At 35.8% G+C, this 24,822-nt stretch overlaps 1 protein-coding gene across 5 annotated transcripts in view; it reads left to right on the top strand.

Annotated features, from left to right (window-relative positions):
* The window catches only part of fhod3b (formin homology 2 domain containing 3b), a 167,888-nt gene that overhangs the window by 77,598 nt on the left and 65,468 nt on the right, over positions 1 to 24,822 (top strand). For all 5 annotated transcript variants that reach the window (XM_042740797.1, XM_042740801.1, XM_042740800.1 and 2 more), the window contains exon 4: positions 23,414 to 23,481. In XM_042740797.1, the coding sequence (XP_042596731.1) occupies positions 23,414 to 23,481 (68 nt within the window). The remainder of the gene's footprint in view (positions 1 to 23,413; positions 23,482 to 24,822) is intronic.

Raw genomic sequence — 24,822 nt, 5'->3', positions numbered from 1 at the left:
TGTGTGTGTGTGTGTGTGTGTGTGTGTGTGTGTATTATTTAATTTTTTCATCAGCCTTTACGTCAGTCTTCAGTGTCACATAATCCTTCAGAAATCATTCCAATATGTTGATTTAATATCAGTGATTTGACTTGAATGAATGACTTTCTATTCATCAAAGAATCCTAAACAAACTGTCACAGGTCCAAAAAATATTAAGCATCAGAACTGTTTCCAGCGCTGGTAATAAATCAATATATTAGAATGATCTCTGAAGGATCAAATGACTCTGAAAACTGGACAGCTGATGAAAATTCTGATTTGCATCACTGAATTAAATTATATTTTAAATATATTAATTATGTATTATATAACCTCTGACATGGAGAAGAGTAAAAACTCCTCACACGACGGCTAAGTTACTGAACATCTTAACATAACAAACCAAATGCACATTGACGGATCTTCTTCCATCTGTTCTGCAAAATGTAAACAAATGTATATTTCTGCAAGCGTAAATATTGTGGAAATAACAATATTAATTGCGTCTAGGGGAAGGCATTCCTCCCGGAACAGAGCTAACGTGGGTTTGGAGAGTATTAATTTCATACTCCCTGACAGCTTATTTAATGTAAAAATTATACATTGCATTTAATTTATAAGTTACACGTACAACAAAATGGTAATGTCATAGTGGTATCGTGTACTGTAATCGAATGTAGCCTAAGTTATACCTGTTGAACTGCAGACAGCACACGTGGTGTTCATCTAATAAAGATCTTCATTGCTAGCATACAATAGCCTTTGCAGATTTGCTTTCAATTGACTGTAGATCCAAAGCCACGTCTTCAACGCTCCTGATGCTCTTAAAATTTCTGTTACAACTCTTGAGTGAACCTCTTCAGACGGATCAGCGCCCACGGCAGGGAACTGAACGAATCATTCAAAATGATTCACGAACCAATTCACTGGTTTTCCAACTGGTTTTGGGATCACCCACTCAATGAAGGCAGCGAGGCTCTCTCAAAGACATTCCCCGGACAGCTGTGCTTGTGTGGCGGTGTTTAGTCCAGTTAGATAAAATGAGCAGAGGCAGCTGTCTGGATAGTGTCTCAGGTTGGTAAGGAACACAAAGTCTTTCGTATGGTCCTCGAGAGAGCGATCCCCCTGCTTCAGCAGGAGTACGAAGACGGCCGGGTCATTCATGATAAACAAAACAAAAGCTGACAAAAATGAAAAACAAAAAAGGCAGGGAAACATGGTGCTAACTTTATATGGTCTGTTCTTCTGTCACGGTGTGGTGCAGGAGTGAATGCACGAAGCAGAAGAATAATGAAAAACAGTCTTTAATAATCCACATGGGGTAATCCATTACAAGAAGGTAGCAAACACACATATACAAGAAGGTAGCAAACACACATATACATCGACGAGACCAGACAAAGAAGCACTGAACTGAAACAACTTATATGGGAAATGTAAATTAGGATAATTGACAAGACACATCTGAACATGATGACACAATCAAGGGGAGACAGAAACTAGGTCAGACAGAGCATATGGGGAATGAAAAACACAACAAACAATCCATAACTATGTCAGTAATTGTAATAAAATTTTTTAATTTAACTTAATAAAGCAAACAAAAGTTGTTGTACCATATTGCAATCCAAAGAGATCACATTCAACAGTGTTCCATGAGGTCGCCTTGACAAGATTATTAATCGTCTCAAAATATGGCAAACCTGTGAAACTTGAATAAAACACAGTTGATTTTCAGAACTTCAGTGTATTTGTTTTTAGTTGATTTGACATATAGCATAGTTTACTGTGACCCAGTAGTGCACAACACAACAAAATCAAAATCTTCACAACACAATGCAAAGGATTAATTTTGTTGTGTTGTGCTAATTTCGCTGTGTTGCTGCATGTTTTCATTGTGTTGGGCTAATTTCATTGTGTTGCGGCTTGTTTCCATTGCATTGTGCTAACTGCATTGTGTTGTGCTAGTTTTGTTGTGTTGAGGCTTGTTTTCATTGTGTTGCACTAATTTCTTTATGTTGCGGCTTGTTTTCATTGTGTTGCACTAATTTTGTTTTATTGTGGCTTGTTTCCATTGTGTCATGCTAATTTTGTTATCTTCTGCACTACTGGGCCACCATATATAGTTGTTTCACCTAAAAATGTTTAATTTGATCTACAAATTAGATTTTTTTTCCCGATTAAATTAACATTATTTTGTTTAAACTTAACAGCACAAATGCTTTGTACATGTTAAAAGCATAGCTGTCCTAAAATTAAAAATGGTGTAATTTACTTACCCTCATGTCATTCCAAACCTGTAAAACTTTTTTTTTTTTTCTACAGGATGCAAATTAATAAATTTTTGAAGAATTTTTCAACTCTTTTTGCCCGTATGGAGAAAGTAACTGGATATCCAAAAAATAACATTGGTCCCCATTCAGTTTCATTGTATGCACAAATAAAAATGTATTTGTGTTCCAGAAGAAGTTACATGAAGCTGAGTAAACAATGACAGAAATTTCATTTTTAGGCATCTTGTTTAGATAAGCAGTGATGTTAATTCATGGATTGCCCATTGTGCATTCAAATGTGATACATTTAAATTACCAGTCTAGATATTTGTCCACATCACCAGGAGTCTCATTTATAAACAAAATGGGCATAGAAACATGCGTACTCAATTTTTCATGCACCGTACGGACATTCTAGACCATGCGTATGAACTCTTTTTCCTGGAGTGAGAAAAGTAATTAAGTAAACAGCGATTTTAAACTCTGTTTTCATGTTGATTTACACATTTACATTAAATACTCCACTCGCATTAATGGAGATTCAAAAAACATAATTACATAATTTTATTAACAATAGGCTAAATAATTCCTGTGGTATGCTATGTTTTAATGACAGCGAGGAGTGGTATAGGTGCATAATAATTCATAATAATAATTCATCTTTAAACTAAACTACAGATCACGTTATGAGAAATATTTTAGCGATAACAATGATCAATGATGCTCACTTACTTCATAATTTGGGGGACACTGCTCGATTCAGTGGTCGAACGGTTCATTGTCCATAGGACCAATAATAATAGCTTACAGCCGCAGCTGCACGGAGGTGTTGATGTCATGTGAAGGCATCTCAAAAACGTAATGAAAAATACCAATATATTTGAAGGATATAACTAGGAGAAAATGGTAAGATTTGCACGTTTTCTTTTTAAAATACTTTGTCAGTGACGAGCTGAATCAGACAATTGTATTTACAGTACAATAAATATGGGCCTATCCACAAAAATAGCTAAAATATGTTCATCAGCAAAACTGCATACATTTAATTTGATTTGAATTGTTTAAAACAACTAAAATACTATTTGGCCAGTGTAAAAGAATGAGATCAACTCTATTCTAAAATATATCTGAGTACAACTTTAAACCATTTTGTTTTTATGGATATTTTCATATATTTATTATAAAACATAACAAGGATACTGGATAATTTTTAGCAATAAAAATGAATGTGTATGGCACAAATGGCATCATAGTCCCCATCTCATCCCATCTCATATTTCCTTAATGTCTCGGTGTTAAACATGGTGTAACGTGCATGGGAATATGCATGGAAATGATATGCAGATGAGGTTATGCATAGTAAAACAAATAACCATATATGGTTATTTCGGGGAGGAGATGAGGTGGAGATGCACGTATGCACAATCTTCCCCTGACTGGGATTTATAAAGGGATTTTTGCGAAGGTTCTGGCGTACGCATGGTTTTATAAATCTGAAAACTTTTGTGCATACGCAAAATCTAGCTTTTGTGCCTACGTCCACTTTTAGGATGAAATCTACGGAGAGTTTTATAAATAAGACCCCAGAGCAGTCAGAGAAAAGATAATATACGCTTGCTGCTCTGCAGTCTTTTTATGCCATGTACACATGTAACGGGGCTTTGATGGATACTCTTCATCACCGCTGGACTGGTGGTTTGGGTTTGGAGATCTCTCCTGGGCCTGTGTTTATTCAGCTTTAAACCAAATAAACCCAGAGTAGCAGATCTGTACTGGAACACAGGATGCAGACCTCAGCCCTCTCAACCCATCCTACCCAGCTGGGTCAAAACCTTCTCTTTTCATCTCAGTGCCTTTTGTCCCTCTATCCAAAACAATCTCCTCATCCATTAGCACTTCAGGCCCTCGCTACGGTTTGCCAAAGTGGGTTTCCAGTTTAGGATTTTGATTTTACTGATGTTTTAGAATATAAAAACAAAAAGGACCGAAACCGTAAATGTTAAACGGCTGAAATAAGGTTTTGAGGTTAACACCCCTGTTGAAAAAAAAAACAAAATATGCTGGTTAGGTATGTTTTGAAGCATGACAGCTGGTTTGAGCTGGTTTAAGCTGGTCCTTAGTTGGTCATGAGCTGGTTTAAGATGGTCCTTAGCTGGTCATGGGCTGGATTAAGCTGGCCCTTAGTTGGTCATGAGCTGGATTAAGCTGGTCCTGAGCTGGCTATGCTGGTCCTGAGCAGGAGCTAGTTGCTAGGACCATGTTAAAACCAGCACATCACCAGCTTCCATGCTTCAAAACATAACTAACCAGCATATGCTGTTTTTTCAAAAGGGTAGTTTTGTTATTTTACTGAACTTGTCACAAAGCCTTCTGGGATTGGCCTTGTTTTTAAAGGATACTTGAGTTAGAGGGTAGCATCACCTACTTTTTGTAACAGCTTGCACCTCAGGAACAACCCTACAATGTCTTAAAATGCTGCCTCCATTGGTAGCGCACTTGTTTTAAAAAAAAATAGAAGAGAAAAATGGGATCGTTGAAGGATATCTCTGTGAAAATAAGCAATGGCTTCTTAGTGCAAGATCTTTGGTTAGGAATTCTGAAAGGAATTCTTGGTCTAAAAACTGACATTATGCATATTTTCAGCTGAGGAGGATATTGTTTTAAGTCTAAAGATAATCTCAGGGTTTAGAAAGAAATTTCTTTTAGGCAAAAGAAAATTTCTTTGAGAGATGAATGGGTTTTAGCCATGGTAGGATTCTTTCCTGTCTTCTGGTTTATTTTTCCCAACTTTATCCATCATGATTGCATTCATTCCTTTCCACTGTTTTCCCATCAGCCCGACCCCCCCCCCCCCCCCTTTTGAGGGCAGTTATTGTGCAGGAGGCTCATACAGTAGTTTCACAGCCTCTTTGCTGCGTATTGCAACAAGTGCTAACGGAAGTCCTGCCATCTGAGTCAATACAACTGGAATACATAACGAATGAAGCCTGAAGATGATGGGAACATATTGTTTTAACTACAGCATTCAATCAGTCTGAGAATGTACTAATACAGTAGAGTTGTTTAGATTCTCTCTCTCTCTCTCTCTCTCTCTCTCTCTCTGAGAGATGGCCTATTGTTTCTGGAGTGCTGCTTTTTCATCATACTAAATGCAGTGAGTCTGTAGCGAGTGATTGCTGGCAGGAACATAAGCCCTGTGGCAAACAGGCTTGGTAAGTTTTTTTTTTTTTGTTTGTTTGTTTTTTTTAGATGTGAAAATATGTAGAAAGAAAAATGAATGAGTAGAATAATACATGTGAGCTACAGTGATAAACAGTGATTTTGTTTCAGATTATTTCATACATATTTATTTTTTCTTTTGTTTTTTTTTTGTCATAGGAAATCTTCACAATATACTGTTGTGTGTTACTATATGTATAGTGATTTTCAATTCAGTATAGAAAAATTAGGGCTGTGAATCATTTTAAAAAGGTGTAATAATTAACTGCACAGTTTTCTGTGATTTAATCACATTATTGCAATTGTCACAGTATCAAAGTATAGCTAAACAAATTAAGTGAATGCTGAATGCATGAAATAATAAAGAAATATTTAATGCATTAAACAAGATATATTGGTGACCTTGACCTATTAAAAGCTGTATTATTTTAAATGGAGTAGGCAACCATGTCAAAGTCACATGACTAGACAAAAACTCCTCATTTAATCAAGGTGATCCCTATTGTTTGACACTTTCACTTTTCACTAATTGGTGATATCAAAAAACTGATTTTCACATGCTGCATCCACTAGGTGCCAGTATACAGGTCAAAGATAACCACCATATCAGCTAGTGCATTTACCTTTAGTTAGCCAATTGACTTGGTCCTTTAAGATTAAGCATGACTTTACGAACTCGATTAAACTGTTCACACCCAAGATAGGCTCTGTATATTGTTTAAAAAGTGTTTAACCTGGTTAAATAATCAGTATATATAACAGGAAGAGCTGATTTATTTCTGTAATGTCTAATATATCGGATGATTTCCAGGAAAAAAAAAAATACAGACATAATTACTTAACAGTTAAGTGAATAAATATCAAATATAAGATTATTTAACAAGTTGGAAATTGATGCAATGTACCCTCCCATGAGAGTTGTTCTCAGTTGTGTTGATGCAAGAGTGTGAGGCTTTCAGACGCAATACAGACTGGCACAATGGATGTGAATCTGTTCCAAATGGGCAAACTATCTTCTGGAAGACAAAGGCCCATTGAGTGTTGGCTGAGTGTCTTTGCCAAGAGTGGATTATGTCCATTTTAGTGACATCATGAAATAAAGCAGCCTATTCCACGAGCAAAGCTCCTCTGAATGGCACTGTTATCAGCACCTCAATATGCAGTTTGGCTCAGACCAGGGTGTTTGAGGTTCCCTGAGGACTGCTGTAACACCTTCTCCATTGCTGTATTTATTTTGTCAAAGAGGAAATTGATTACTGTTGTTTATAGCAAAAAAATAAATTTGGCCTAATTGGCTGTCAGAAACTTGTAAAGGCCTTTGGCATTAATTGATGCCAGTTGGCTGTGTGTGTCGCTAATAAAATTGCCCTCTTCTCAAATGGCTCTGAATGGGAGAGATAATATTCATTGCTTGAATTCATTGGGAGTTGCTTGTCAAAGCTGTGGGTGGGATGGTGATGGAGTTCATGTCACATGGAGTTTTAGAAGCCAATAGATTATCTCACCTCGGTGACTCCCAAAAGACATATAGCCTCAGTGGAGGGATTGATGAAGTGTTTTAAGATATTTTTTGTTTTTATTATTTATATATAAATGACAGCTGTGTGCCATGACATTTTGGAGTACAGTTCTTCAAAAACATCTGTTATGTATGGAAAAAGTGCACAACCCTTAATTATCTACTGTATTTATACTGACTGCATTCTGATTGTTATTTTGATATATTTTGATATAAATATATATCTATACGAGTATATAAATATATTTTTCATAAATTAATTATTTGTATATTTATTTATCAAGTATGATTATATTATTCTGTTTTAGTACATTTATTTATTTTTTATATTTATTTGTTGTGTATAATTTTATTTATATTTAATTACATTTACACATAACTGTACACAAGTTTGGGGTTGGTAAGATTTTTTGACTTTTACCAAGGCTGCACTTTTTTGAACATAAATACAGTAAAAATATATAAATTCATATATTATTATTATTATTATTATTATTATTAATAATAATAATAATAATAATTCTGTTCTATTTTTATTTAATTTTTTTTTTCTGTGATGGCAAAGCTAGATTTTCGGCTGCAATTATTCCAGTTTTTTAAGTCACATAAATTGTCTGAAATAATTCAAGATACCTTTGTAATTATGGTCACAGTTAATAATTTGCCCAGTATTTTGTGGAAACAGTGATACTTTTGTTATTATACTATATTCTGGTATTATATTTTTTATGCAAACTTTGGTATTATATTATATTATATTATATTATATTATATTATATTATATTATATTATATTATATTATATTATATTATATTATATTATATTATATTATTATCTTTTGAGTATTTTGAGCTACAGCATATGCTGGATTAAATCAGATTGTTAATGTCATTCATTGAGATGTTGCTTCAGTTGGCTCCCTGTGCTGCTCTTCTAACCCCTCACAGCAGAGCAGTTGTCAGCAGCATTCCCTCCATGCAGCACAGGCATTTCACCTCCTCGCTAGCTTACCACATCAACACCCTGAGCTCTAATGTTCACTGATATCACAAAGCAGATCAAATAGACCAAGCAACTGCAATGAAAACTGTGATTTTTGCTGCCTGCTCAATTTACTTTGAACAATTTATCACAACTTAATTTCATTGGGTGCAATCCATTTAATCTGGTAAAACAGAAGTGTACTTAATCCATTTGCATTGGGGCTACATGAATAATGTCTGTTGGCATTAATGTAGCGTTGCTGAAACCAGGCAGGGGATTTCCAGTTCCCAGCATGCTTTGCATGAGACTGAATGGGGAAAGTAAATGTTGAATTAGGTGTTATTTTGTGTGTTTGTTGTGTCGGGATTTAGAGTTTCTCTTATTACTATTGTGGCGAAGAATTGAGCTTGTGCTTGGGTTGATGACAGGCTTTAATGTACTTGAAGATAATGCTTTTGTTCTACTCAAAGAGCAATTATTGTGCGCTATCATTCATTATATGGTAAAAAGTAAGCTTTGGCATGCAAATCTGCATTGTTTCATGTATGCCTAGTTTAGTTCATTGTGTGTGTGTGACCCTGGACCACAAAACCAGTCGTAAGGGTCAATTTCTGGAAATTGAGATTTATACATCATCTGAAAGCTGAATAAATAAGCTTTCCATTGATGTATGGTTTGTTAGGATAGGACAATATTTGGTCGAGATACAGTACAACTATTTGAAAATCTGGAATCTGAGGGTGCAAAAAAATCTAAATATTGAGAAAATCGCCTTTAAAGTTGTCCAAGTAAAGTTCTTAGCAATGCATATTACTAATCAAAAATTATGTTTTGATATATTTATGGTACGAAATTTACAAAATATCTTCATGGAACATGATCTTTACTTAATGTCCTAATGATTTTTGGCATAAAAGAAAAATCAATAATTTTGACCCATACAATGTTTTTTTGGCTATTGCTAAAAATATACCCCAGCGACTTAAGACTGGTTTTGTGGTTCAGGGTCACATATTGTTTTTTGTACATAATTCAGCTAGGCTGCTATTTTTTCTGTAACTTTCAACTTTTGGCTTATTCTGGCCAGAAACTGCCCATTTAGACAGAAATAGGTCATATGACTGACATTCAACCATAGTTTGTGTTCCAAAATTTCAAATAATTTACTAACACCAAATGTTTGAACACTAGTGTACAGTATATTGTAACTCCATAAATTTACAGTAACTCATCTCTCTGATGGATCTGATGCAACAAACCATGCAAGCTTTTGAAAATGAAGCAGCTAATTCTTTCCAGGTCCCCTTAGTAATTTTACACTGCTACATTGTTTCCAAGCAGAATGATAAAAACAGTGCATCCCCACTTATAGCATCCATCCAATCATGCCTATTTCTGCCAGATCTTACCATTTTATTTGCAAAATCAGCATGAGATGATTCAAGGACAAGCTGTCTGGGACTGAGACTGCATACAAATGTTGAAGTAGACTGTGCAATCTCTTCAAAAAGAGACATTTCCAACTCGGAAGACATTTGCATTTGGACATACTTTTGGAATGCAACTAATATACGGTTATTACTGTCTTGTCCCTCTGCAATCCGTATGATCCTTCGTTTCCTCATTTGTGACAGATTTATTTTGAATCTTGCTTGATTTGCTGCATGGTTGTAAATCCAGCCTGGGAACTGGAAAGGCAGTTAGTCATGTGTGCCCCTGTGTCCTCACAGGCCTTTCAGCAGCGCTGGCTGAAGGACTCTGTAGTATTGATGGTCCCCTTGCTGTGTGTCAGTACAGGCTCACGGCCAATCCCAGAGCTTTGTCTCAAGACAGATGCTTCTTTAGTTGACGAGCAGCACGGTTCATGCTTATTTATTAACAATTAGACGTTCTGAAGCAACTTCTCTTCTATGGGCCTTATGTTTGGCCAATCAGGCGTCAAAGTTCGCCAAGAGTTTGCAAAGATGTGGAAAAAGAGTGTTTTAATTAGTCTGGGGAAAAAGAAGTTCTCAATTATTTTGCAGTGTTTACCTCCATTAATTGCTTTTTAGTTGCATTTAATATATTTAGAGACAATGTTTAGTGTTGTTGAGTAGGCTGTTCCAATTCCTGGTTCTGGAATCAACTGGAATTGATTGAGGAATTGATTTCTCACTGTTGTTTTTTTTTTTTTAAAACTAGAGTAACATTAACCTAAATTTGTTGACTAAATAATATGAAAAGTTACCTAATTAATATCAGTATCTCTGGAGTTCGGAATGATGCTCAGAACTTTCCATCGTAGACAACAGAATATGCTTTGGAAGCGATTCTAGATTCTCGGGTGGTGGAATGAATTCTTTTTTGAAACAATTCCCAGTCCTACCATTGAATGTTTGTTCTGAAGAACGACACAGGAACTTTTTTCTTTCTTGGAATGTCGTCAATCTGACAAGTTCTTTGTCCACAGATCTTATCTCCTTCACATTATTCAATTTCTGGAAAGTTGGAGACCTTTTCTTTCTGACAGGTGAAAGTTCTCTCGACAACTGAACAAGAGCAGGGAAGTCTGAAAGTTTTTTGTCTACAGCACGTTTTCAGCTAGGTATGTCCATTCGCAAGAAGCCACGGTCGTCAAACATGTGTCTTTGTTTATTCCTCTGCGGATTCCCAATGGGGACCCTCCCATTGCCTGAGATGCAGATGTACCCCGTTCATGACCGTGTTTGATCCCAGAGTCCCATCTTAAAGGATCTGAATTCTTGCTTAAAACCCCTGCCCAGATTACAGAGTTACTGTCCTGTATTGTTTTGTGTAAAACAGAGACTGCTCATGTGATTTATGGTAGGCCTGCTTTTGATGAGGGGGTGGGTTGAGTCTTGTTGCTTTGCAGATACTGTAGACAGTGCAAAAGATGTTTTTGATCAGTGGTTGACTTGTGAAACCCTTCAGAAGAATGAATGAATGCTCCAAATTGGACTTTTCCTGTCTTCCATAGTGCAGATCTGTATCAGTGAACAGGAGATGCTGGATGAATCAGTGAATCCTGCAGGTGGAATGCATTATCTTGGGTCTCTATGAGAGGAGAGATGTGCTGACACAATGTGGGTCTCTTATAGGAGGATGTCAGGTTGCATAGACTGTATTTTCTCAAATAGCTTGATCTATTGAAAAAGTATTTTATGGTTAGCTTGTCAATATAATGCATTATCAGGACTCAGATACACCCTGGAGGGGTTTATTTTGCAGACTTTGCATTATTCTGCTTATTACATGGCAACATATTGAGTAAAAAAAGTTGGGGTCGGTAAGACTTTTGTTGTTGTCAGAAATCACTTCTATATTTTTGCAATTAGTATTTTATTGAGTTTTAGAACATCACTGATACATTGTAATCAACATTGTATTCAGCTTACAATTGACATCTTAACATGTATCCCATGGTGATGATACATTTTGAATGAACATAATTAAATAATAAGAATAAGCAAAAAGAAGTTATAGAAATAAATATATCACTTCTATATTTTTAAACAAACAAATGGATCATTGGTATATGGGAGCCTGTTTCTGCCACTGAATTAAAAAAAAAAAAGTAAAAGGTTTTTATCTCACAATTCTGACTTTTTTTTTCTTGCAATTGCGAGTTTGCATCTTGCAATTCTGACTTTATAGCTCACAATTGTAAGTTTATATCTCACAATTCTGAGAAAAAGCCAGAATTGTAAGTTTGTATTATGCAATTCTGAAAAAATAAAATAAAAACAGAATTATGAGATAAAACTCACAATTATTTTTTGTATTTTTTATTAAAACATTTTTTTCAATATTTTCAATATTGCTTAGCATAAGAGATGATAACATTTAACATATTTTTTGATAACAACGGTTGTGGACATGATAGATTCGAATTGAAATATTTTATTTTATGAGAAGAAAGAGAGCTTAAAGAGGTACAAAACTAGCACCTCTATTTATGAGATTGCAATGGTGGCTAACAGCGCAGATCAAACAGGACACGGCCAGGATTTTAATATTGCCTAAAATATGCAGGTTTTGGCTTTCGAACCGCTCTCGCACCTACTTTGGTGTCTTTTTTGATCGATGCGCAGCGACGCTTCAAGTCAAATGAACGAACAAATATGTGTGCATATTTACATTGCTTTGATCATTCCCTGTAGTTCCTACCTTCTCACGTGCAGCCCCACGATTGGTTGATTATGTACAATACCTGCATGTTATTGGTCAAACTGCTTTGGATGTTTTAGGCAATATTAAAATCCTGGCCAGGACGTGTCCCATATGAACTGCCCATATGGCCACCCTAGAGATTAGTAATTTATACAGTTACAAAAATATCTGAACAAAGATTCTAACTGCAGTTTTTCATTTATGGCCTAAAAGTGTATTTTTATACTTTTTCGGCTTAGAATTATACTTAGAACAACAAGATGAGTTGGCATTTGACCCGGCACTTTTTTAGTAGAGTGGCACTTTTTTTGGATATATTTGTAAACAAAAATGAATGGTTAGTGAATGATGTGCATTTGTATAAGAACCAATACATGCATTTTGTTTTCTGCACATTTATTATGTTAAATTACTGTTTGTTTTTGCAATATTAATTTTTAATTGCAAATGTGAGCAAAACTGTCACATTGCACAGCCAAGTATGCAAATATTTGTGTAACAAACCAATATAATAATGTTCAGAGCAACGCTCGTTTCATGGCACTGTGTCAGTGGATCTGTGTGTACAAAGGATCTTTGAAGCTAATCAGAACTATTTTCCTCTTGGAAGAACTTATGTTCCATTATGACATCTTCTAGGAAAAGAGGGAATCGGTGCCTCGAGTGAAAGTTCCAGATAAGTCACCCAGAAATTGTAGACCAGTATTTTGGTTCAGATCTGCAGCGTTTTGACAGTTACGTACTGGAAAACTGGAGCAAACTTTTGGATGATTCTCCAGTATCACCAGGTGTCTGAAATACATGACTCTCTCGGCTTGTCTGTATATTTATGTGCTTGAGTGTGTGTGTGTCTGTATAAAATCCCCATCTGTTTTCCGATACAAACCGTGGCATGTGTGTATCTCCATTTTAGCCAGTTTCCTGATGTTGTGCTGGCTTATAACTCATTCCTTTAAACTCTAAGAAACCACCACACTGCAATTCACATTCATTGACAGAAATCTGTCCATCAAACACGCCTGATCAAATGACAGAGAGCGAAAACAGGTTGATGTTACTCTTAACAGCTCGTCGACCCGAACTCAGGGCCTCTCTATGATTAATCTCCATTTTGCGGCTGCGAGCACCTGCTTTTTTTGGGGACAGCGGCGCTTTACGAGACTCCAGCTATGAAAATAAGTGCATGCAGGAGTGGGCCATGCACCGCAGGGCTTTGAAATGCAATTAAGTACTTTCAGCATCTGTTACTGCAACAAGAGCGCTACAGCTTTTGAGGATGACTGAGGAGCTGCCAGAGGTTCTTACTGACTGGCCGCACTCCAGACGTTTGATGCAGCACCCTGTGGATCTGTTGTTCTTGAATGACACTCTTAAACATACACTCGAACTGAAGTCTATACCCTACGCATGTGCTTCCATATCCTGGTACATGTTTACGGGGAAGGAAATCTAATGTGATTATGTGTGTGTATGTACTTGCTCTGCCTGTGTTGCTTCAGTGGGTTACAAATTTTTGAGGGCCCGGAGATCAGAGGGCCCAGTTTTATGGTGAATTTTGTATTGTCATATACACAAGCGTGCGGGTTTTTTTTTTTTATATAACTGCCTTATGCTCATCAAGGCTCCATTTATTTGATAAAAAATCCAATATTGCAAGTAATATTGTGAATTATTATCACAATTTAAAATAACAGTGTGTAATTTTTTTCTCTGATGGCAAAGCTGAATTTTCAACAGCCATTATTCCAGTCTTTAGTGTCATGTGATCTTTCAGAAATGGTTCTAATATGATTTATTGGTCAGAAACATTTATTTATTTATTTGTTAATGTAAAAAAAAAAAAGTTGTCCTGCTTTATATATTTGTCGAAACTATGATACGTTTATATCAGAATTATTTGATGAAAAGAATCTTCAAACGTATAGCATTTTCTTTTTACTGTAAATGTCTTCACTGTTACTTTTGATTTTATGAATTCTTACTTAATAAATGTGTTCATTTGATTTTAATTAAATTAAAGAGTTCATAACGCATTTACCACATTGCATCAATTAAATTAATATTTATTTGTCATAATATTTACTGAATTCAAAAGTGAACCTTTTTTTAACAAACAAACATTATTTTAAAAATGTTTAATTTGTAACAAAATCTGTTTGCGAAATTGATTTTGTTCTGTAATGTAATTATTGTGTGTTTCCCCCAACTTTTCATAAATTATGACCAAATTTTAGTCTGTTTCTCACACAAAGCTATGGATTGGCTTCAGAAGACTCGGAATATAGTGCGTTGCTACATTTATTACACATTTATACATTTTTGTGTCCTTATTGAAGATAAGCTCCTCAACTTTTTACAGATCCACACTCAAATGTTTGTGTCCTTTTTGAAGCTCCAAAAATCCAGTCTCCAGGAGGTCAGACTGTACCTTACCACAAATCTCGGTGGGATCCTGTGGATGTCCGTTTTATCACAAGCAGCTCCATCTTTGACCAAGTAACAATTAAGATTACTGCACACTCCCCTGCCCTTTTTAAGTCACTTGGGTAGAACTTTTACAATATACTATTAACTATTACAATGATCTATTAACACACAAATAATGAGTGTCTCAGGTTTCCTGCAGAGACAATGGTAGCTTGTAGTAGAGGGATTTTCACAGTCTGATGGGAACCTTGCAAAGATATGCCAGACGAGCACAATCCCAGGGTAAGATATCAGAATAGCGAAAGGTGATCAGCTCTGGCTTTTTCAGCAGGGGTTTCATTTTCCACTGTCCTCTATGGCATACAGAGGAGTGGAAGAGAAATCTTTTGTACACGAGTGCAGTTGAGTCAGCATGTATCAGCATGGTGCATTTGTGTTGTAACTGCATCCTACAGCTAAGTCTGGTGGTCATAAAACAGACTCTCCAGACTCCAATGCAAGAACTGGATTTGGCACCAAATTCACAAGTGATTTTTGTTCATTGGAATGAGTCATGTTGGAGGCTGTGTTTAAAATATTGGGGTGGATGACATTTTAGAATATCTTTTTTATCTGAACAAGCTTTGAATTGATTGATCTGAATTTGAATTGATTAAATAGATGATTCTGTGACCTGGTTCTTTTTAATGAATCACTCAAAGACAAACAAATACTTCACTAAGCAAACTCACAAATCCACTTAATTATTACAGCATTGGTAATTATTACACTATGTAGTTATTAGTATGTAATTATTATGTAATTATATTGAATAACATAAATTAGTGAATCAGCACCTTGCTCACTGATATCCATCTCAGAAATTTTCTGACCTGAAGATTCTTACAACTTACAATGTTGTCATGGGTGTGCGGAAGTGATCACATTGACCGGATTACCTCTGGAATTATAAATACCTGTTATCATATAGTAGAGGTTTGAATATTATACATAAACAAGTTTGGTATTACTTTAGTATAGAGACCAATTCTCACTAACAAGTTTCTTATTAGCATTAACATGTTTATTAGTACTTATAAAGCACATCCTAATCCTAATACATAAATTTAACAACTACCTTACTAACTATTAATAAGGCAATATAGGCTATAGGCAATAGTCATAGTTAATGGTTTGTTAATAGCAAGAATTGGACCTTAAAGTGTGACCACAAGTTTTAATGCTTCAGAACTGTAGAAATCAAAATGAATGGTGTGTGTGTGTGTGTGTGTGTGTGTGTGTGTGTGTGTGTGTGTGTGTGTGTGTGTGTGTGTGTGTGTGTGTGTGTAATAATTGGCAATGTTAATGACTGTGACTTAAATTACTTAAATAAAATGTTGTTTTTTGGTTTGACATTTGTAATAGATCCTGAATTTTTGCTGATCATCCACCCCTACCATATACTGTACATCAAAGATCCTTAAAATTAGCCAGTTGTTTTTATGAATCACTGCACACTATGAATATTTTTTTTTTACAAATCCTCAGATTCCTAATTGCTTGCATTTTTCTTAATGTGGTTTCAAGTCTTTTTATCCACCCGCTTTTAAATATTTTATGAGTTGTTTTCAAATTCACGCTTTATTTAAATTCAGGCGTGGTGGCGTTTTGATCATGAATCCTTCACAAAGCCTTCTGTTCCCAGTCAAAAAGTTTTCCATAAAAAGAGAGAGCCTTTCTTGTCAGCCTCTGTTGCTGATGAATAATGGCCTGAAGGATGGTTGTCTCCTTTTCGTTACCTATTTTCTCTTGTTTTCTGACAGAAAAAGAGCATGACCTTCTGGGTAGGTGATGGCACACAGTTTGTGGAAGCCATGGCCGGTTGGGCTGTTTTCTGCCTGTGTGGCCCACGCTAGGCTAAAACTAATCAAACGCCAAGTACCAGACTTCCATCTGGCTCTCATCAAAGCACAGCATTCATCTGAACAAACTTCAAGTGGCAGGAACAAATTAATTAAAAAGTTGCCGGGATTCCATACACACTGTATTGAAGAGCTGTTTAGTTAACATCGGATGCACATCTGCACATTGAACGTCCTCTTTAAAATCTTCATTCACAGTTTAATTCCCTCACTGCCCCACCCAGTAAGTCCTCTCCAGTTTTGGTTTCCACCGCTTTTGAGTGATATCATCATTACCTGCATTTTTGCCTAATGTTTCCCACCTGCCTGTCTTTATCTGCGTTTTTTGACCTATCACCCACTCCATGTTTGGACCGACTGAGAGGATGAAAGCAGAGAAGCCTGTCAGGCCATAAAGCGGCATGTTACGAGCCCACACTGATGTTGGGGAGGTTTTCACTGTAATTACTCCTGTTTTCTCTCCATAAATGAAGAACAGAGCAAAAGAGGTGGAAGGAGAGAAAATAATGCAGGTGGTCTGAAGAGACTTGTTCGTTTTGTCTTACTTAAAGTTGCGATGCAACGGAAGTAGCGTCAAATCTTTCCTCCATGTTTTTAAGGAAATCCAAATGGTATGGATTATGGAAAAACAAGAAAAACCTCTGGGGTGGGGTGGGAACTTGATTCTATGCATCATTCTATAAATATTACAAGAAAAAATAATGAAACATGGATGAATTGTTAAGAGTGAGAGCAATAAGTTTAGAATTTCATGGGGACCAAAGGAATTATTCATCCAAATATCTAATTCTGTCATCATTGAATAACCCTCATGTCATTCCAAACCAATATGACTGACTTACATCTGTTATTTTCCATCTGAATGCAATGAATGGAGACTGGAGCTGTCAAGCTTCAAAATAAATGCAAAAGCACTATTAAAATAATATAAAAGTGATCCACACAACTCAAACGCTGTATTCAAAGTCTTCTGAAATCATACAGTAATTAACATGCGAAATAAACAAAAGAATTAAGATATTATTCACTGATAATCTTCCATTTCATTGAGCTGTTAACAGCTGTGAGTCCATAAGAACTAAATCAGTAATTAAATGAATCATAGGAATCATTTGTGAATGAATCAATCAAACTGGTTTCTTTAACCAGATCGGTATTCACTGAAACGATCTGACTCAAAAGAATGATTCTTTTACAACCTATTACTAAGCTTGAACAAGTTCTAACAGTGAAAGTGGAAATTTTCATCAATTTATGAAGACTTCACTCAAGAGTATGTGTGTATTTTCTGATTTTCCCATTCAGATTCCATGTATCGCTTCCCCGCAGCCCCTACGGCAACTAAGAGGCAGCAAAATTACTGCTCCTACTTTTATTACTGGATAATTATTATTATTATCATCATCAGACGGAGGCATTCAGAGGAGACATGACCTTGAAAGTGCTGAAAAGGGTGTAAAGTTTTAAACGCTGATTCATGTTTTCATCCTTGTATTCCCTCCCTTTAGCTTTTATAAGGGCCGCGGAGGGGCAGCAGGTGCATTGGTATGATAATATTTGAACTGCAATGCCTTAGGTCACATGTAACCCACACAGACTTTCACTCTTAAAGGGATAATTCACCCCAAAATGGGGGTGAAACCTACAGGTTTTATAACAAAAAATAATTTGATATAACGGTTTTTGTGCATACATTGAGAGTAAAAGGGGTCTGAAAAAGAACATTGACCCCCATTTTCATTGAATGAACAAAATATCAAATATTAATTTATCTTCTTTTATGTTCCACAATTATAATTCTTTTTAGTGTTTAATGTGAGTTGGCAAATTGGTCTATTAGTTTATAGTTAGTGGCGTATTTAATTTTTGACTGAAGTGAAACAAGGCTGTGAGGGATAGAAGTACAGTGTTTTCCTGGTTTGTACTGCTGTAAAAAAAAAAAAAAAAAAAAAAAAAAAAAAATGCCAGTTGTTTTAATGAAACATCTGTCCAAAACTCTTACCGTTTGGAAAATTGTGAGTTTCGCAAATTACGTTAGCATGCACTCTATGCCTGTACACAACATTTATTTCTGTTGCATAATTGTCACAGGTAATAATTTTAAATTGCCTAGAGCAGACAAGTGGACAGTGCTGTGGATATTTATTTTATTTAATTTTATATTTTGCATGTTTCTGAATTGTGTAGAGTGGTGTGGTTGTTTGTTTTGTTTATATTTATTTAATTTAATTTTATATTTTATAGCTGGATTTTTTATTTTATTTTATTTTATTTTATTTTATTTTATTTTATTTTATTTTATTTTATTTTATTTTATTTTATTAGTGTTTAAATACTTTTTAGGACCACTGTATATACACTATAAATATGTACATCTCTTTCCTTGCTTTCTCTGTCTCACAGTCTCTGACTGGCCTCTTTGTCTCTCTTTCTCTCTGTCCATTATTATTATTTTTCGTCCTGAACGTGATGAGACAGAGGACAGTACTGCGGGCACTTATCCCTGCCAGCTGGTATGGAACTAATCAGAGCTGAAATATTTCTCATTAAAGGAGGGCCTCTCTCTCCCTGCGCTGTGTGTGTGTCTGTATATGTAAGTGTGTGTGTGTGTGTGTATCCGTCTGCAGATATGCATGGCTGTATGACAGGCGGGAATAACTCTATGACAGGTTTATTGGAGAAAGGCTGAATTACAGTAGACTGTCTGACCCGACATATAGAGAGATCACGCAAACACAGTAGCAAAATTACTGAGCAGGTCTCACACACACATTCCAAGAGAAGGTTTCATTGCATGATACAACAAGATCCGTGTCGTGATTGTGGTTTTATGACTGTGGAGAGATCGAATGTGTTTGTCACTATTTGATCTCTGTGATCATCACATTCACGAGACTCATCCAGAAACCGCAGAGAGGAACTAAAGATTAGCTGAATCAGCGCATGTCTGATTGCGGATCGCTGAAGCTCTCTGTCTCCGTTGGGCCGTGTGGCAGTATAAGAGGGTCTGTGAGAAATGATCCCACGCTCACCCTCCTCTTCATTACCCTTCATCCTCCTTTGTTCTCAGGTGTTTGCTGAGATCTTGTGCCAGCCTGCCAGTTAACTGGCTTAAAGCAGGAGGATGGAGGTCTGGGGTGAGTGTGGAGTGGTTTAGGGGAGGAATTCTAGGTAACGTGAGAGACAGTGATTACATCGGTGGTACAATGGTGAGCTAATAGAACAAGAGCAGGAATGTACAAACAGTTTGATTCTCAAATGAATGAGTTTGATGAATTAATTCTTTTTATTGAATTAAAAACATAAAGCTTGACCAATCCAGGTGATTCCTAAATGAAATACTCTTATGAGTCAGTTCTTTATAGTGAATCAGAAACATACAGCATGGCCAATGTAGAGTGATTCCTAAAAGAAAGATTCTTATGAGCCAGTTCTTTTTAATGAATCAAAAACATGCAACATAATAACTATAGCCTGATTCCTGAAGGAATGACTCTTATGAGCCAGTTCTTTTTAGTGAATTAGAAAACACTGAATCTGAATCATGAACAAATGACTTTTATGAACCAGTTCTTTTCGATGTTTGTTTGTTTTAATGTTCTCTCTCTGTAGGAGTTGTGGCATCCACCAGCAGGGTAAAACCGGGTCATGCTAATCAGCCAAACCTCGACTCATTTTGCAAATAATTTAGAAATCATTGTTTTGGAACAGTTCTTTTAATGAATCAAAAAGACTGACTTGCGTGTTATAGATGAATCAGTCTTAACAAATTATTCCATCAGAGTGGGCGTACGTTTTCGCTCCTGCTAAATAAATCAATAAATAATGTAGAAAATATTGATGGGTAGCAGATTTTAGAACCACGCTTAAAAATATATTTCCAATGATGTAGCAAAAACTAGCAAGTTCTTGTCAGTAGTCTTGAAAATGCTAGTTTTGTTGAAATCCAGTTTGGTGAATCAGAGGTAGAGTTAGAGAGAGAGAATGCTGACTCTTGAGAACACTGAGTTCTGAATAAGAAAATGATTTGTGAAAAAAAGGAGAGAAAGTGAGGGCCAAATATGAAAGTCCCTGAGTAAAGGTTGCAGTCATTTTTGTCTGGTCTCCTCTATTCCAGCAGGATCAGAGAAATACCAGAGAGAGAGGGGAAAGGATGGATGGAGGCTTTAGCAGAGATGGTTTTAAGGTTCTTGACAGCAGCAGATGGAGGAGGTTTGGAGTCCAAGGTTGCTTGAACAGAATGTGCTTTTATTGTTGTTTGTGTTGATTCTAAGAGTAATTTTACAAGAAATGGTATTAAATGTGAGGAAGAGAACAAATTATCACCAGATGCTGCTGAGGTCTACAGATCATTCCATAAGTCCTTCAGCCTGTATGTCCTCAATTCAAGAGGTGTTGTGTTATGAAGAGTTAAAAGTGTGTGCTGTGCTATTGTTGTGATTAAAGTATTTTTTTTTTGGTTAAGTGTATGGCATCTATGACTCTTGTGCTATAATTGCTCTGTGTGAACAGCTTGAATAGTCCGACATGGCAACTTCGGCTCAACCAGTTTACACTTTAGTATAGGGACCAGTTCTCACTATTAACTTGTTCTTTATAAGCAAGCCTATTATTTACATATTGGCTGTTTATTAGTGCTTATAAAGCATATATTCTGCATGACCATATTTTAAATCCCTAATCCTACCAAATACCTAAACTTAACAACTACCTTATTAACTATTAATAAGCAGCAAATTAGAAGTTTATTGAGGCAAAAGTTGTAGTTAATGGTTTGTTAATGGTGAGAATTGGACCTTAAAATAAAGTGTGACTGCTCAAACAATAGTGCGACCATTTTTTTATTTTGCCAGTGGCAGACAGGAGGATTGTCACAATATCATCACAATAATCTTATTCCTTTAATATTTTTGTTATTTTTTTTTATTATTTTATTGGTTTAGTTGAGGTTAATGATGTTTATGTTTTTTCACTTTATCACCATTAATGCCATTAGTGGCACACTTTGTCTTTAATATTTGTTTGATTAGCCCTGCTTTCTACATACTGGTATTTGAAATGGATTTTTTTTTTATAGAAAACTGTTTATTTTTTGTTAGTTTTTGCAAATCATTACTGTTGGGAATTTTACTGTGTAGTATTTGCAATATTTACAAATATTTAGGTGCAAGTTGAAAAAAAAAATTCTGAGAGAGGTAAAAATGCTGACTGTTTAGTTGCAGGAATTGTTGATTATAAGTGTATTTCACTGAAAAAATGAACATGGTCCCTATGAAAGAATGTTTACATTACTAAAATGATTGGGTAATCTTTTAAAGTTCAGTTTGACTATTTTTCACTGGGATGTTCTTGACAAGTTGTTTCAAAGAGACTTGTTTAACTTAAATAATTGTTTTGTTGTTTATAATCTGGATCTTGAGGTGTACAGGTGTGCCAGAGGTCTTTTCTCCCTCGAGGTGGCTTTGATTTACATCTGAGTAAAGCCAGATTAAAGTTCTGACACATTGGTTGAAAAGTAAGATGGCTGGCTTTGGTTCATGCGGTTCTTGTCTTTGCTCCACATGATTTGTTGAGGCCCACAACAGAAACATATGCCTGAGGTAAATCACAGTGGTGTGGTCCTGTCAAACCCAACACAAAACCCTGCCGTTACTGTATATGAAAACAAGCTCTGGAAATGTGCCGGCCAATTATAAAGCCAAACCAGAAGAAAAGTTCCTCTCTGGCACATAAACGCGAGACTTCAGTTGAAATACTTGAGAATATTTATAAAAAGGGTGGATATGGTGCTCCTGTATGGAGTATTGTATTTCAGTAATTATTAGCAATGAAACCTGTTAGCAGTTTAATCTCTTCCTGTCTTAGCGATTGGGGATTTAGAGAATTAAACTAGAACTTATTTTCTCCATACCGGGAACAGAATTAAATCAATAAGAGCCAAATGTGAGATGAATTGCCAGTTGGAAAGTAACTTTTTTAGGCTTACATGTTGTGTGTCCACTGTCTCTCTCTCTGATTTTGTGAGTTGGAAAGTAACTGCACTCTCTCTCTCTCTCTCTCTCTCTCTCTCTCTCTCTCTCTCTCTCCTCTCTCTCTCTCTCGCTTTCTCTATATATATATACTCTCTCTATATATATATATATATATAGTAAATGCAAAGTACCATTGGCAGCTGTGGCAAAACATTTTCGTACCTTCCTTACATAACGTGTAGATGACATTACTTTAGTATTATATTTGCTAGTTAATAGACTAGTATTCCTTCTCACATGCGTATAATAATGTATGCATGCAAAAGCTTGCATTGACATACACACACACACACAGAGAGAGAGAGAGAGAGAGAGAGAGAGAGAGAGTCTGACATTCACAAACACACACTCAGCAGTGGGCATGATTAAATTGGACTCTCAGGCTGCCAATACTGAGGTCGGAATGTTAATGAGAGTTCTCTATGGGGACTCATTGAGAAAGAAAAATGGAGAGAGAGCACAGTATGTTTTGAGCTTCAGCCTGTGGTTTCGGTATACAGCTCCTCAGAGCCATCGATAAAGAGATAATCAAGGATACTGAGTGAGAGAGATAGAGATGCATGCCTATTATTTCATATGCATGCTGAGTCAGAGGCTGAGTCTGTCTTTAGCTACTGCACTAATGCACACAGACATTACTCTGCTCAACCCTGCCACACGCTGGCAGACAGAAGCACTGCAGTTTGAACAATAAACACAATGACACAAGCACAGTTCTTTATCTGGGCTCCAAAGTGCTTGAGTTATGGAGCATATGTCCCCTTAATATATTAAAATAGCTCAAAGGCTCCATCTAAACTTGCAAATGTTAGAAAGTAAAGCACATGAAGATCAACTCAAATCTCTTTTCCCTGTTTTCTCCTGCAGAAAAGCTCTACAATTCAACCGGACGTGAGCTGCGAAGAGCGCTGTTCTCTCTCAAGCAAATCTTTCAGGTAAGCTTTCCCACTTAGACTTAACGTTAGCGCAGAGCACCTGCTAATGTCTTTTTGTCAGCAGCACATGTGTGTGAGTGTGTATCTGTGTTTTCATGCATGTTTCAGCTGTACGGCTATGCTGGAATTTCTCTCACTGCACAGAAAGCTGGAGTCTCCATCATTGATTGATTTTAAAGCTGTGCTGGAAGCTACTGTTTTTCCTCTTGAGAAACCATGTCTGACCACCGCATTGTGTGTGTGTATGAGATTAAATGTCTTTCCACTAAAGTTTTAGCATTTTTAATGGCAAAAGCACCTGAAACTTTCACACCTGTCAACAAGTGTGTAATTTAAACCTGTCAAAGGCTACGCATAAACACACACAAATACTCTGGAGCAGAAACAAACATAAACATACATGCAAGCTTTGTGAAAGCATATATACACAACTTTCCTGGGAAAGCTACTGAAATGTAGCTTGTCAGGCTACAAAGTATTCATAATTCATACAGTAGTTAAACAACAGTGACGCTTTTTACGCTAAAAGCTAATTAACTATAATACAAAATGCAAACAAAAAATAGCTAATTACATATGAAGCTAGATAAGAGCACACTATATGATTTAGAATTTAATTAGTGCTAGTACAAGATGGGTATTTTGAAAGAATTAATGATGTAATAATGTTAAATCTAAACAGAATTTGCTAATAAATGCAACTGAACAATTATTACATGCACACTATTTGTCTTAATAATGGAGTCACAAACTATAGGAGCCTGTTCTTCTACATCAAAATAAAACGTAATAATAATAGTAATAAAGGTAATTGCAAGATAAAACTATAAATAATAAATTCATTATTATTTTAATGAATGTACAAAGAACACAAATACAGTATATTTTTTTAACGATTTGTTTAGTGCCATCTTTTTTATGACTGAAGGCGAGTATCACTGATACCAATACTACTGATGTCTCTGTGAAATAGAAATTTAACATTTGATTGTAGCCATTCAACATTACAGTATAAATGAGAGCTATCAGTTTTAACATTTATTAGACTTAAAAAAACTTTTTTTTTCTTCACATAAAGCCATTATAATAAATGTCATATTTAGCTACCTGTGCCCTTCAAGCAAGTAGGCAATGTACAGAAACTGAATAAAGTTATCAAACACTAAATTCTAAATGAAATAAAGATTAATCCTTAAAGCTACAAAAGTTATTGATTTCCTCTTTTTCTTTTGTTCTTTGATTAACAGACATCTCAGCACCTGGGTTATTAGGTTTTTCGGCTGCTATTTCTTTAAGAGCTGCCGCTGCTAAACATGACGCGGATATGACACGCATTGTGTT

This window comes from Cyprinus carpio, chromosome B16 (genome assembly GCF_018340385.1).
Source record: "Cyprinus carpio isolate SPL01 chromosome B16, ASM1834038v1, whole genome shotgun sequence".
NCBI lineage: Eukaryota > Metazoa > Chordata > Actinopteri > Cypriniformes > Cyprinidae > Cyprinus > Cyprinus carpio.
The sequence above is the reverse complement of the archived record's forward strand: the minus strand, read 5'-3'. Positions and strand labels throughout refer to the sequence as shown.